This window comes from Xiphias gladius, chromosome 22 (genome assembly GCF_016859285.1).
Source record: "Xiphias gladius isolate SHS-SW01 ecotype Sanya breed wild chromosome 22, ASM1685928v1, whole genome shotgun sequence".
NCBI classification, from domain to species: domain Eukaryota; kingdom Metazoa; phylum Chordata; class Actinopteri; order Istiophoriformes; family Xiphiidae; genus Xiphias; species Xiphias gladius.
This window is the reverse complement of record NC_053421.1, coordinates 16073385-16088336: the sequence shown is the minus strand read 5'-3', so window position 1 is coordinate 16088336 and position 14952 is coordinate 16073385. Positions and strand designations below refer to the sequence as shown.

The window sequence follows — 14952 nt, the reverse complement described above, 5'->3', positions numbered from 1 at the left end:
TCTCTGCCATACATTTGAGCATCTTTATAGACAATGCTCAGTCTATTCTAATAATAATTTTTTTGGAACATAAAAGGGCTGAAAATTTGACTGGTAGTTTTTGCTGACCAGTACGGATACGAAGTTTTCACTTTGCTGCAGTGATCTACAATGTATTTAGAGTATGTTCAGCACTCTCTGACATTGTTGTTACAGTAGTTGTAGTTACACATGCAACACAGTATACTTATTACAACTTTCAACCTGCAATTTTAGGCCAAAACGAGTACTAAAATTGCATTGTGCTGGCACTTATCTGAACAAACAGAGCCTCAGCTGCAACAGGAAAACACCAAACAAGCAAAAGTGCAAATACTATCATCCAAAGAAATATGCATTGTGAATGCATTTGTCTTACAACACTGGCTTTGCACCAACCCCCCCTAAATAAGATGCATAATGTCTTAAGAGCACAGACAGGAACAGGTGGAGTGCCTCATAAGAGTCTTGAGAGATGGCAGTCAACCACATAAATTTGCAACTCACAACAATGACTATTTCGACATGAGAGTGACTCTGTTGTTTCAACTGTTTGTGGAAAAACACACATTACAGGAATCTGAAGCAAAAAAAATATAGAAATAGATAAAGGAAGGAAACACACTGACGCACACATAGGGGCACACATCCAAATAGGGAAGTGCGGAGCGTACAAAACTCAATCCTAATCACTGCTGCACACAGAATCCTGACACACTTTCAAGATAGGATCTACACATGCAAAACAGCAAAATGGAGGAATCTAAAGTAATTACATTATTTGTGAATTTTTTTTTCTTTTTTTTACCTTTTCCACCTGTATTGTAGACGTTATGCAGAAATAATGAGTAGCAACTCAAAAGAACTGGATTTACTGAATCAAATCTAAATGTTTTCCGTGGCATCTTTTGTCTTTATGTCAGATGACATTTTTGCTTGTACTGGTGATGCTAACGGGATGTGCTGCAAGTCCTCAAGGTAAAAAAAAATATACTCTTCTTTTAACAGAGGGAATACCAAAAGGAAACAACACATGTAAAGTTGCATGCGAGACACTTTATTGAAAATTCGTGCCTTCTGGTATTTACTTTAAAATTTATTTTACTCACTTGTCATGCCGTATCTTACTCTTCTAAGTGAAAAGTCTTAGTTTAATGGGGTGAAACAAACATGAGATTTTGAAATGTGTACCAATTAAAAGTCTGTAACAGCAGACTTTTAATTAGGCATAATATGTCAGAAGTGTTTACATAAATTACCAATTCACAATCACCAATTAGAGTGAAATAACATATTCATTCTAACTAAATGTGAATCCGTGATTCATGGACAACCATTTTGTGACATGATAAAACATTGGTGCTCATTCCAAGAATTTCAACCAAGAATTAATTCCACTATTTGCGAACTCACTTCTTGAGCTTTGCAAAACAAATACATACTAGACAAGACAACAAGCAAACAAAAAAGCTTTGTGGAGAATCAAAAAGGCATTTATAAAACACAGAGTAACGATCTTTTTTATAAGATTTGACAAGTTTAGTTTTTTTAGTCGACATCTTGGCAAGTGCTTCCTTCCTAAGCACTTTAGCTTTCTCATAAATCTTGTATGATGTGGTGGCTGCATGATGAGCAGTGCTTACATGTGTGCCAACAAAGAACCTTCAATGTCACTGAATCGACATGGTACTGTATCTTCCCAATTTCCTGTGACTGTGAATGACTTTCACCCAAATATACAGTAATCGTTTGTCATTGTATGTCATGGTGGTCACCACAGTATAATAATAATAATAATAATAATAATAATGGATCAAACGTAGTAAAAACATTTGAACCCCTCTCTCTTTTCAGATCTGTCAGGCAAAATGTTCACCTTTCCAATGCAATCCAAGAGAGCTCATGTGAGACTAAATGCATCACAACAGGATTTCAGTGCTGTAACCGTCTGTCACAGGTAGGTAGCACTGAATGTGCAAAATGCATAAAAGAACCCACTGTATCCCTGACTGTGAAAAGTATCATGAATAATAATGTCTTTGCAATGCCTACAGGTCCTTTACAGACCTCAAAAGAGACCACGCCCTTTTCTCTTTGGCCACAGCCTCAAATGCCAATGGCTTCCTGATTTACTGGGATGAAACAAACAAGGAGATTGAGTCCCATATCAGGGATAAAAAGGTAGAATATAGAGGCTGGGACTACAAGCTAAACACGTGGCACTCTGTTTGTACCACATGGGACTCTGCATCTGGACTGGTGCAGCTGTGGTTTGATGGACAACCTTCGATTAAGAAATTCGTCAGCTCTGAATCAAACATCAGAGGACCTACTATAATTATTTTAGGACAGGTACAGTTTAATTGATAAGCATCATAGTTAATGGTCTTTCCAAAAATGATTTATATGCTAACATGTAACCTATTGTGTGTCTCTAGTGTATTTATTTCAGAACAACGATTGTGCAATAATGCTTTAACTTCCTGTATTTCAAACCTCCATGATCTCTACAGGAACAGGATTCCCATGGTGGGGGGTTTACCATTGACCAGTCTTTCACTGGCATGATGTCTGATGTCCACATGTGGAACTACATTCTTTCTCCCTGTGAGATCCGGAACTACATGGATGAACTAAACTTCACCCCAGGGAATGTGCTCAACTGGAGGGCGCTGGAGTTCGAGATTGTAGACAGAGTGGTGATAGAGAATAAACAGGTGATGTGCCACTGAGCTTTTAAAGCAAGACCATCAATAGATTAGAAAGTCAAAAATCAGATTTCCTGTGCTAAAATGTGCAATGAGTACATAAATGTAAAGTATAGATTTCCAATGTCAGCAGGTTATGTCAAAATTAATTGTTTATTAAAGGATTTTTTCAACTCCATCTCGATACAGTAATTACTGGAAGGAGTCATCTGACTATTTTACCCATTCTTACTGTGAAGAGACCACTTCCAAAGAGGATTGTGCTGTAAAAGATGGGTATTAAAAAATGAAGTCCCGAAGTTATTAGGATACATTGTCTAAGTTGAAGCTATAATAAGGCTTCAGTAGTCTTGAGTTACCCAAATCAAATCGTTCTAAGAAGGTGTTGCTTCAAAGCTAGTATGGAGAGGAGGAATGATAATGTTGGCTCTCTCAACATACAGCGGGATCCAAAAGAGTTTTTTACTCCATTGTACATCTTACATGAACATTGATAGAGTCACCATAATGACTCAAGTAATGACTCATGTCTCAAGTAAAAAGGTGCCGACCCAAATGCAGAACGTACAGGAAGTAAAAGTAGAATAAAACTAAGTTTACTGTGTTGATGAACACAAAATAATTCAGCCACAGGCAGGCAGTCATAATGGCTGTCTACCTCCCAGCTGACTTGCTTGCACTGTCTTTGGCTGTACTGTAGCTTTAGAGTAAAACTGAGACAGATCTTACAGAAGGATACATAGTTCTTCCATTAAATGTCAGTCTGGAATCTGTTTATACAGTTGATTGTCATCACTAACCGTACTTCCTTATCTGTTTTCATTTTGTAGTTTTTCAAACAGTAAAAAAAAAAAAAAAAAAAATTAGTAAATCAATATAAAATCATTATTGGAGAAGAGAAAAAATAAGTACACTGAATCAAATGACCACGTGTGATGTGAAAGAAGTTGCTCATTGTGATTATCCCTCTGAGAATTATCATTCTGCATATCTACCAAGATATTTACCCTGCCTAACACATTGTCTTGGTTTTTCCTACAGCGTATTTTCTGTATGGTTCAGCCTTACTGCCCAGATACTTTTTCAGACTAAAACTAAAAGGTGGTAATGTTGCTCCATGCCTGCTGGATGTGTAAGTAGGTCATTGTTTTTTTTTTAACATGTTAGCCACAACAACTTTATACAGCAATAATATCAGGGCTGTGAATCTCTCTGCATATTTTGAAGGTCCTCTGCCCCTTACCGGCCAAAAATTGATAAATGCAGCTTTAACCGAGTTTTGATATTTACGTGAACTGATCTGATCTTCGCCTGTTACGTTTTGCAGACACTGAAATAAACAATATCTTCGTTCAACTGGACAGTACTACTTTGTACTTATTCCCCTATATGTGAATGGGCCTATACTTGGAATACTGGCAGAGGGCTTAAGTTTCTCCATGTTTCATCACTTCTCCCAGTTCTTTGAAAATAAATCACACACACTCCCGCATGGACTTTTGATTGTTCATGCAAGTCATTCTGTGCTGTCAGATACTGCCACTCTCTCAATCAATTAAATTGACTTGTACACTTTTTCTAGTAATAGTTATACATTTTTCTCCTAATTTAATAGGATGAGACAAATTAGCTTTTTGTCACTAACAACAATTGGCTAAATTATTAATTTTGTCCATAGGCATGCATCTTTTATATTTGACACTCATTTTTTAAATTTAGAAAAAAGAATATTAATTATCTATAAAGATAATTACTTGCTTAATTTGAAGCTTTATGTTCAGCAACAAGTAACAGTCAGGATAAGTTAAAAAAAAATCCAAGGCACAAGAGCGGAGGCAAACCAGTTCTTTGATAATAAATTACACACACTCCCACATGGACTTTTCTTTGATTGTGTTGACAAATTCTGCCAGTGTCTGAAGAAGCTACCAGCTCATGAAACTGCAACAGTACAAACCTTTTGCTTGCTGGAAGGGTGAAGCTCATGAGTGAGAAGACACTGACCCACAGTGATTGTAGGCCTTTTTTAATATCTGGAAAACCTTAGCAAAAATCAAGCAGAGCAACAAGCACTTACGTCACTCTTCTCTCGAGGATGTGTAACATTTGCTCAGACTATGGCACTGGTGCTGCTGCAGACTACTTGCAAACCTGCTGGAACATCCACAATAAATAAGTCTGCACAACACTACTCACCATAAACATCTCCCTTTTTGATACTCCTGTTGAGAACTAAAAAGAGCCTCTTGTGTTAAGTTAGCAGGTTCCTGATGTAATGCAGGGCAACATAAGTTTTCAATTAACTATTAGCTGATTCCTCTTCAGTGTGACAGTTGGATTTCTCCATGCATTGTCAGTGGCTCTTAGCTTTTTCACAAAAATCACTTGCCTTCAACAGCCATAAGTGAAGGTGCTGCCGTAAAACTTTATCAGTAATTTAGCCATCTAATCTAATTCGATTAAAATGGACACGTACAGTACTTATTACTGCACAGCAATATATCACGGCAGTCCATCCTATATTTGTTGATATCGTTCAGTCTGGACCAAAGAGGAGGACCAACAAACCAACTGACTGACATTGCATCCTTAAAGGGAATTTCCCTAGCATGGCTAAAAATACACTTATGGAATTTTTGCTGTGCTTAAGATATTTCTTCTTTCTCATATTTATTTATTTTACTTCCAGTATTAAATGTAATTGTGTTTGTTGGGTTAAGTTGGGACCCAAAAGCAGAACAAAGAAAAAGAGTTTCAATGGTTCAAAAGCAGTTTTATTGAAGACTTGGAGCATGAGGGTTTTGGGGAGCTGAGCCAGAGCTGACAGTGGAGCGGGTTGGGTGAGGCGGGCAGAGTGGAAGCAGCAGGGAATGGTGAACCTGAGGCACAGGCAAACCGAGAGAAAACTAACTGGGACTTGAGTTTAGCCTTAGCATTAGTACCATGTTGACAAACTGAACGATCTGGTGAAGACTGGAGCGTAGAGCTGGGGTATATATACTGCAAGAGTTTATTAGTGGATGGGTCACAGGTGCACAGGTGAATTGGCAGAAGGAGGTTGCTGATCGCCACGCCCAGCCAAACAAACACAAGCTCGAAGTCTATGTCGGTAAGTGTAATATATCTTATCAACCAATTTTGAAAGCTTCCAGTTAACACTGTATATTTGCAAATCACTAGAATCCAAAGCCAAAAGTTGTATACAAATATGTAGAAAGGGAAGATAACAAAGAGGGCAAATAACTGCAATGCGGAAGCATACAAAGTATAAAACTCACAATCTTATACACTGTTACCCACAACATCCTGGCACAGGATTAGAGGCAAGATACACATTGTGAAACAGAGGAATTTAAAATGACCGCATTATATACAACCACTTTTGACATTTCTCCCTGTATTGTATATTGTAGCTGGCCAACTTAAGTAACACAAAATTCATTTGTAGTCTACTGCGCACTTATGAAAGCATTAACAACACCAAAGTATTTGATTTATTGTACTGTGTATGGTGTGTATTTGTCTTTGTATTAGATGCTGTTTTTCCTTCTACTGGTGATGTTGACAGTATGTGCTGCCATTCCTCAAGGTAAAAACAAATGTCTTTGTTTAACAGAGGGAGTATCAAAATGACATCACAATAAAGATGCATGCAAGTGCACTGGGCTCACAAGTTTGTTATCTTTTTATATTTGTTACGTTTGTGATTAGTCTTTTAGGTCAGTACAAAATTTCCCCATAATTTAACAAGATGAAACAAATACAGTATGAGCTTATATTAATAGCAAGAATTGGGCAAAACATGTCGAATGAATGACTAAATTACCAATTTTGTTCATAGGCATACATCTATTATGTTTTGTCATTAATTTAAAAATTAAATGAAAAATACAGAAAAAAAAAATAATCTTAAAAATGCATTTTGACAGTTAAACTTGGTTGATTTGCTGGCTTAGGCTCAGCACCAAGAGGCAGTCAGAAGTAAAGTCCAAAATGCAAAGGCAGGGGTAAAGTCCATAAACAGGCAAGAGGTAACCAAAGACATCTAAACAACAAACAAAGGCTAGAACACGCTGAATGCAGTGAGCTGGGTGGAGTCTTCAGCTTTAATTCGTTTTCTATGGAAGGTGGCAACTCCCTCGCAAGGAACACGATGTGGCAGGCAGCAGCTATAGGCAGGTAGTGCAGAGGGAAAAGTTCAGCTGTGAACTGGAGTTGTGGAAAATTGTGACTGGGTAACCAATTATTACACATGCGTTACAAATTTATTGTGAATAAATGTATTTTGCACTTTAACATTAGCCGTGCTAGTGGTGTGGCTGCTTGAATAGCAGGTATGCAATAAATTCAACATGTTTCAAGGTTGTTACCACATTTGATTGATTTAGTGATTTGAATTTTGGCTTCAGCTCATTTCTTCTCAAAACATCATTTTATAAAGCTCTTTTTTTTAATACAGATAACATGTGAATGTATTTTCTGCTATTTTATAATTCATTTGTTTATTTTATAATTTACAATTCACTATCTGAATTTGACTTATTTCCTTTTTCACCTTCCCAACAAAGCTCAAACCAACAAAGCTCATGTCAGGCTGACTACATTAAGACAGGATTTCAGTGCTGTAACAGTCTGTGTCAGGTAGTGTTGAATATGCAAAATGAATGAAACAACAGACTGCATCTCTTTGTAATGCCTACAGGTCCTTTACAGACCTCCGTAGAGGCCACCCATTTTCTCTTTGGCCAGACCCTCTGTTGCCAATGACCTCATGATCTCCAGGGATGTGTTTGACCTCTGGATCAGGGACAAACATGTAGTAGCGTGGCCGCATTCTCTAATCTAACTTTTAGCCTGTGTGTAAGTTTTCCTAAATGTCAAGCTATTCCTTTAATAGTATTCCAAAAGTGCTGTAAATTGTTTTATGATTTAGTGTGCATATCCATAAAAAATGAAGCTGTTATCTAAAGTCTCTGCAAAATTCTCAGGAGCGGGATTCCCATGGTGGGGGATTTGACAGTAAGCATTCTCCTGTCGGCATGATTCCTGATGTCCACATGTGGGACTACACCCCAGAACTACGTCGATGAACTAAGCTTCACTCCAGGGAATGTGCTCAACTGGAGGGCACTGGAGTTCCAGATTGTAGACAGAGTGCTGATAGAGGATAAACAAAAGATCTGTCACTAAACTTTTGGAAAAAGATCAGTGTCTTGCAAAGATGAAATATCATAGAAATGAAAGTGAATTAAAATACAGTCAAATTTCCTAGCATTTTGGAATTCTCTAACCTTTTCTGTTTTTTTGCCCTTTATTTGTAAGATCATTGCAAAACATGTTTTTTTTCTCTTTAAGGTTTACCAGTGAGTGTTTCTCTAGCCTTATAGCCTTTGTGTAGGGCTCACTTGTATTCATAGAGTGAGCAGTCATTAATCCAGTCAAAGCTAATGTTGTTAAGCGTATTCATGATTTGCCATTGCACCACAGTCTGTGAAACTGACACCAGCTGAAGGCGAAAACAAAGTCGAGATTGCATTGCATCAGTGCTGTATGTAATTTTGCCAAGGATATTACTTTTATAGATATTACCTATTCAGTGTGATTTGTCCAGAGGGTTTTCAATGCTTGGAAACCTAAGAGTAGTAGCTTGTGAGCTTGCCTTTTATGACTGCTGTACACCTTCTGTATTCTTCATCTCAGTTATCTCCCAGTGGTCTCATTTGTGACTGCTTTTAATAGTTGTATTTGAGGCAAGATCAAACTTTTTTTTTTTTTTTCCGCCCAAGAGTCAAGTTGTGCTGTGTTTAATACCATCTGTAGCTCAACAACCAACGAAGCTCAAAAATGAAGTTTTGTAGGTAAGGTAACAAATTGGATATCATGTAAATACTTCTCTTGGTTTCTCAAATGATTAAATAAATACCTGTACATTACTGTAGTAACTTAATATACTGCTGCAAAAAGCAGTTTTTCTGTAAGTGGTCAACTTAAATGAACCAGAACTTTGGTAATAATGTTGCTTTAAAGGTTTTATATTGTTGCGAAGAGATAGGGAAGTTTTCTACCATTCCAATGTCTGTACTGTACCAAAATTATGATACAGCCAGTTATTTTAGCACACCATATATCTCGTTTGTTTAATCTGTAGCTAACAAATGAAGGGTAAAGATGATAAGATTATGGAAGTTTATTTGCAGGACTATTTTTTGGATGGTCACAGTCACTTTGCTTCATATAACTCTTGACAAGAGAGCAAACAAGTGCATTTCCCAAAATGTCTGACTATTCCTTTAAAATGAAAGCGAAGTGCAGAATTGACATGAATCTATTTTCTATGAGCAGTTGATAGACATACATGGTTTTCCATTATATCATTTATAATGGAGAACTGAGTCTGCAGTCTATGTGCAAGAATAAAAAGACAATCAAATTACATGAATTTGAAAATTTGTTTCTTAATTTGCTCGCATTTTGTTGATTTGCATACTTTCTTACTTTAAGCTGCTGTGCTCTGAGCTCTCTCAGCCGCCATAGAACTGAAACATTTGCTCCCTAGGAATAAAAGCTACTTGCAAAACTGGGGGGACTTAAACAATAAATTGGGTTATACATATCAGTTACGCATCGTGTGCTGCATAAGAACTCAAGCCTCTTGTGTTAAGCTAGCTGGTTCCGGATGTAATGCAGGGTAACGATGAGTTTGCAATTGATTGATTTCTCTGAAGTAGTTGCTGAATCTTTTGAATGTCATTGTCTTAAGCTATTAGTTGTGTGTGTGTTTCTGATCAATCTGGACTATGTGTTGTTGATGGATATAATAGATTAAGTATTATTGTTTACTTATCTTAAATTTTATTATTTGGTCCCCCACAGTCAAATATATAGATACTATATTTCTTGGCAAAGTGACAAATTTTCTTTGATTTTGAGAGGCTGATCCATCTTCATCTGTTGTGTAAAAAAAAATTGAATATTTTTGGATACTGCCGTTTTTCAGAATAACAATCTAAACTTTAAGTTACCTAAGCTTTATATGAATATCTTTATAACTCAATAATTCATAACCTTCACTATATCAATTTAACATTTTTATATGCTTGTTAAGATCTTATCCACAACATTGGATTTTTCTGAGCTAACTTTAGTTGCCAGAGATGAAAGCAGAGTATTTTGGATTTCAACTGTTTATTTATGCTCATATAGAGTCAAGCCTTCATGGCTGGACACACATAATCTTATTATGGGATTTGAGGTTGTCTAGGTGTGTGAAATTGAACGTGAGTGGAAATGATGAATGTAAGTTAGCTTGTTTCACAGTTTTTCTGCACATTGCTATTTCTTAATTCTTACCCAGGGCAATATTGGAATACTCTATCTCATTTTTAACATCAGCACACACACAAACACACACTCAGCCAAATGCACATCAACAGCAGAAAATCAACAACGCTAAAATCAACAGTGTACTGGTAATGGGAGAATAATACATTGCGAGAGGGTGTAAGGGATTTCAGATTGTGTGTGCAGATAATGTTGTTAGATGCTAGATAATGGGATGTCTCTAAATAAATGTTCCGCTTTTGGCAGCAAAGGCTCTACATGTTTCTTCTGGTAGCACCGGACTCAGTCATGGCTACAGTACATGTTGACTCTGGTGGGGCCTTCTGTGGTGCAAGTCCTCAAGCTGCTGCCCCTCCTGCAAGAAGAACTGCACACTAACACAAGTAAACACACATGCACAGAAACAAAGATGCTCTCTATTGTCACCAAAGTTAACAGAGAAAAAATGTTTTAGTTTCACTCCGTTTCTATTTATCTAAAAATGCTGAAACTGTTATGCAAATATACAATATACAATAGCATTTTTTTTTATCAGACATAAAAACCTTTTCAAACCTTTAAATGTAACAACTGGTAAATGATTTTCAAAATAAAGTTTGGTGCAATTGAAGAGTTTGGCCTTTTTTTCTCTCTCTCTTGCCCACCAACTATATCTCATCCTGTCTGGAAGCTCAGTCAAACTCAGAGAGTTCTTCCCTGCTGAGTTGAGTGTGCTCTGTCTGGTCGTCTCGGTCTGATCCCTCTCCAGGGTTCATCCCTCTGGCAGATCTGATGCCGTTCTCTGGGAAACATTCGCTCTTAGCTGCAGGCTTCTCCCCAGTCACAACTGGATCTCATCACATCAGCAGAGAGAGACTAGCGTGCAGACTCCTCCACCACAAAGTCCTCTGCAGAAAGGACATTATATTTGGTTGTGACAGTACAGATAGACCAAGGATGTTGTGTTGCAAAATGTTATTTTAGGTAATCAACAACATAGAACATCTCTGAAAAAATGATAGCTGTTACGTGATCAATGTGGATGCATGCATACCAAATTCAGAGAATAGGTAAGAAAGAAAGAAAGAAATACAATGAATCAAAAAAGGATTAGTATTAACCAATCAAAATGTTAATAATCAACCAAAAACAATGGTGTCTGTCCATGCTACAATGGACCGACAGCTGATGTGTATGGAAATATGCAGAGATAAATGTATGTGTTATCATAGGGGCCCTGGATTGGGGGGACTCAGAGGGGGCCTCGCAGTCTGAAAAGGGAGGTAACACTTTATGATTAAAACCATATGTTGGTGACGTGTCCTAGGAAGACCACGGCTTTTTTTAAGAGTCGGTGGTCAAGGCTGAGGGGGAGAGTGGTTCATTGGCTTCACAAGCAGACCTGCAAGTGCTTGACTTGACGCTGTACTTCTTTGTAATAAACCTTTATATGCAATCGAGACGGTGTCAGCGGAGTCTCCTTCATCCTCTTCACATCATCAACACCATCTAATAAACTACTCAGCATTATTTAGATTTTTTTTTTCAGAACAATTTAAATTTTGAAATTACATTTCCAAGGTTAATGTTTCTAAGCATGATCCAGCAGCACATTTTCACTTCCTTGATTTCAGTGTATTTGGATTCAGTGTTGCTCAATACATCTAACTGAAATACACTGTATACAGAAAATACGCTTTCTACAGTACAACAGTTTGATCATGTCTGATGCTCATTTTACGTGAATGTCCTTACAGCTCATCCTGAAGAACCACTGCCCATCTTCATTTCCCTGCCTGGAGTGAACTACTGATCTCCAAAAATGCCAGGTAATTGTTTACAGCAGCATGTACTGTTTGTCATTTCAATAAGCTACGTGCAGCCAGTTCATCAGTATCATACTGGGCAGTAAATTGTAAAAATAAAACACTTCGTAAAACGCTGTCGCCTATTTTGTTGTTAACAGGTATTATGTTGCATATTACAGACTGTTAGGACTTCAGACACATACCCTTTTGAAGAAAGGGTTTGCCAGGACAAAATAAAAGAAGGTGTCACATGTGAGCTACTTGACACCTCAGCTTTATCAAGTATTCATGGATATGTTTTTGTTCCTGTAACCTTATTAATTCTGTTTTTAATTATTTGGTTACCTATATTATTAAATTTGTTATTATGTAATATGGCTGATAAAACAAAATTAAGAGCCTGAAATGCACATTTGCCTGCTCTTAGTAACGACACTGCTCTATGAAAAGATTTTCTAAACTCAGAATAATATTTTACCGCTAGCATGATCTTTTAATGTTAACTGTGTTTAAAGGAGGTTGTTAGTATTCTAGGGTGCAGTAAGCGACTTGGTTGATCCCTATATTGGTGACAAAAAGGCAGAATTTGGAGGGCAGGGGTTCAAGCTGAATATGTGGCACTCTGTTTGTTCCACATGGGACTCTACATCTGGACTGGTGGCAGCTGTGGTTCATTGGTGGATCAAACATCATTAGACCCATGTCTATCCTTGGACAGGTGTGGTTTAATTGTTAAACATTATAGTTTAAGGTTTTCCCGAAAAGTCTTTAGATTGGTAAGTTTTTCTGTATGTCCTTATAGTATAATGTACAAACATGCACAGCACAGAGGTTTTTTAACTCAACTCTCTGCAAACTCTACAGGAGCAGGATTCCCATGGTGGGGGGGTTTGACATTAACCAGTCTTTTGTTGACATGCTATCTGATGACCACATGTGGGACTACATCCCTTCTCCCTGTGAGATCCAGGGCTATGTGGATGATCTAAACTTCACCCCAGGGAATGTGCTCAACTGGAGGGCGCTGGAGTTCCAAACCACAGGAAGAGTGCCGACAGATGATAAACAAATGACTTGTCACTCCAAAACACAAAACCTTCAGTGACACTCCAGACGAGGTCTTTTCCCTTGAGCATGAAACACTCACACCCTTTAGGCTCAAACACTGGCATAAAAAAAGTCTAAAACTTTGGGAAGGGTAAGTGGCTTTAACCAGCTTTCTAAAAAAAAAAAAGGCACAGGTAGCCTGGAAATTGTGTCCCTTCTGACAACAAGGAGGAAGCAAAGAACTCACATTCAATCTTCATCAACTCATCATAGCATCATGTTAAAGGAAATAGTAACTACATAATAAATCTACAGGTTTGTGAAGATAAACTGGGAAGTGACTTCTCAGTCATCGAGATGTAGTGGACAGTTCTATTCATTAGTGATAACCGGGTAAGACAACTAGTCTTTCTTTATTGTTTTGACCAGGTTTTTTTGATCAATTCCGGAAAAATTGTCCAGGCTTTTATGGCTATTATTCTGAAATAAAACCTTTAATAATATTCAGAACATCAGTGGAGCGCTGGGGTGCTCTGATAATTTGTAGCTCCCTGACGACAGCTAAACTAGCTTTTATGCAACACATCTTATAATCTCTAGCATGTTTCTGAAGCCTGATCCAGCTCTTGGTGCCCTTGTGGCGTCCCTGCTCGCAGGTGCTGTAAGAGCTTTAGATTGTACATAACATCTGTTAGTTTGAGAGCAAATTTTGCTTCACCTGAGCCTTAGTTTTTTGGCCCATCAAGGCACCAGCACAGGTTTGGTGCTTCGGTGTGCATCAAGTATCAGGGTAGTATTTTCCATTGCAGGGCAGTGTCAGAGTAAAAAAAAACGGTTTAATTTCCACTTACGTGATCACAGTAAACTAATTAATTGAACAGAAAACCAGCAGGATCAGAGCTCCCAGATCCTCTAGTTTCAAAAAAGAGAGATTGGAATTTTTTTTTGTGTTTGTTTGTCAGATCAATTAATGGTTTATATCAGCCATTTTTATGGCTTCTTCTTTCCACTTTTTATGACTCCACCTCATCCTTTCTCCTAAGTCTTCTTTTATAGTAGCGTGTCTTAGTGGCCTCATTCATTAATGCTCAGTAGTACTTGATGTTAAACAAGCGAGACCACAAACCTTAATAAATTATGTAGCTGAACAACTACAATTCTTGGCAAGACTCAGCAATAAAGATATAAAATATATATTTTAAGTAATAAATTTAAATAATGCATTTGAAAAAGTAAGTGCAGCAACTGCAAACTCTTTAAAAAGGCCTTCTTATTATTGCAAATGCTTAAAATACAAATGTCTGAAAAAGGGATGCTATATCTCTTGGTCCTCGTACACATGACCTATTGGATCATGCGCTGATCTTTATGATTGCATGTGGGCTCTTCATGGTGTTGTTCTGTTTTCTCAGTGCGTGCTGCTGTGAAGTTTGTGAGTCAACGCTTCAAAATCTTTTGGTAATCTGAATCTAAAGTTTGGGTCATTATATAGATTTACAATGAATGAGGGAAGCAAAGAAGTCAGCCATCAAACCTTTAAATTCAGCAGCATGCCAGTGGCTACTTACCATGGCACCAGGTCTGTAAAATAAATGGTGCCTTGTCAGTCATTGATATGTGTCGTGGACTGTTTGATTCATTAGCGATGACCGAGTGAGACAACTGGTCTTTCATCATTTTTTTTTTTTTATACCAAGTTTTCTTCTCTAAAGGAAATGAAACATTTGCTCAAACTACATGGTACTAGTGATGCTGAAGCCTACTTGCAAACCTACAGGGACTTCCACAACAAATTAGGCTGCATGATAAGAGCTGTAGCAGTAGTTCACCCTAAACATCTTTCTTTTGACATTCCTGCTGAGTCAATTCAGAATGATGTGCTCCTTGAGAACTCAGAAAAAGCCCCTTGTGGTACGCTAGCTGCTACCTGATGTAATGGAGGGCAACCTTTACCTCAGCAGACTGGGAGACTGAGAGATTGAGCATATTGTAAAGGTCTAATCCACCAGACGATGAGGAACACTGTCGCTTGAGATATCATTTGCCCCCTT

General features: G+C 37.7%; 1 protein-coding gene and 1 pseudogene across 1 annotated transcript; both read left to right on the top strand.

Moving 5' to 3' along the window:
• Window positions 1-718: 718 nt before the first annotated feature.
• Window positions 719-3616, top strand: LOC120784822 (serum amyloid P-component-like). Its single transcript, XM_040118933.1, has 5 exons — window positions 719-786; window positions 942-996; window positions 1873-1975; window positions 2073-2370; window positions 2532-3616. Exons 1-5 carry the CDS (start codon window positions 757-759, stop codon window positions 2748-2750), a joined length of 705 nt encoding a protein of 234 aa, XP_039974867.1. The 5' UTR covers window positions 719-756; the 3' UTR covers window positions 2751-3616.
• An 851-nt stretch (window positions 3617-4467) lies between these two features.
• On the top strand, window positions 4468-12959 carry LOC120783978 (annotated as a pseudogene).
• Window positions 12960-14952: the final 1993 nt, after the last annotated feature.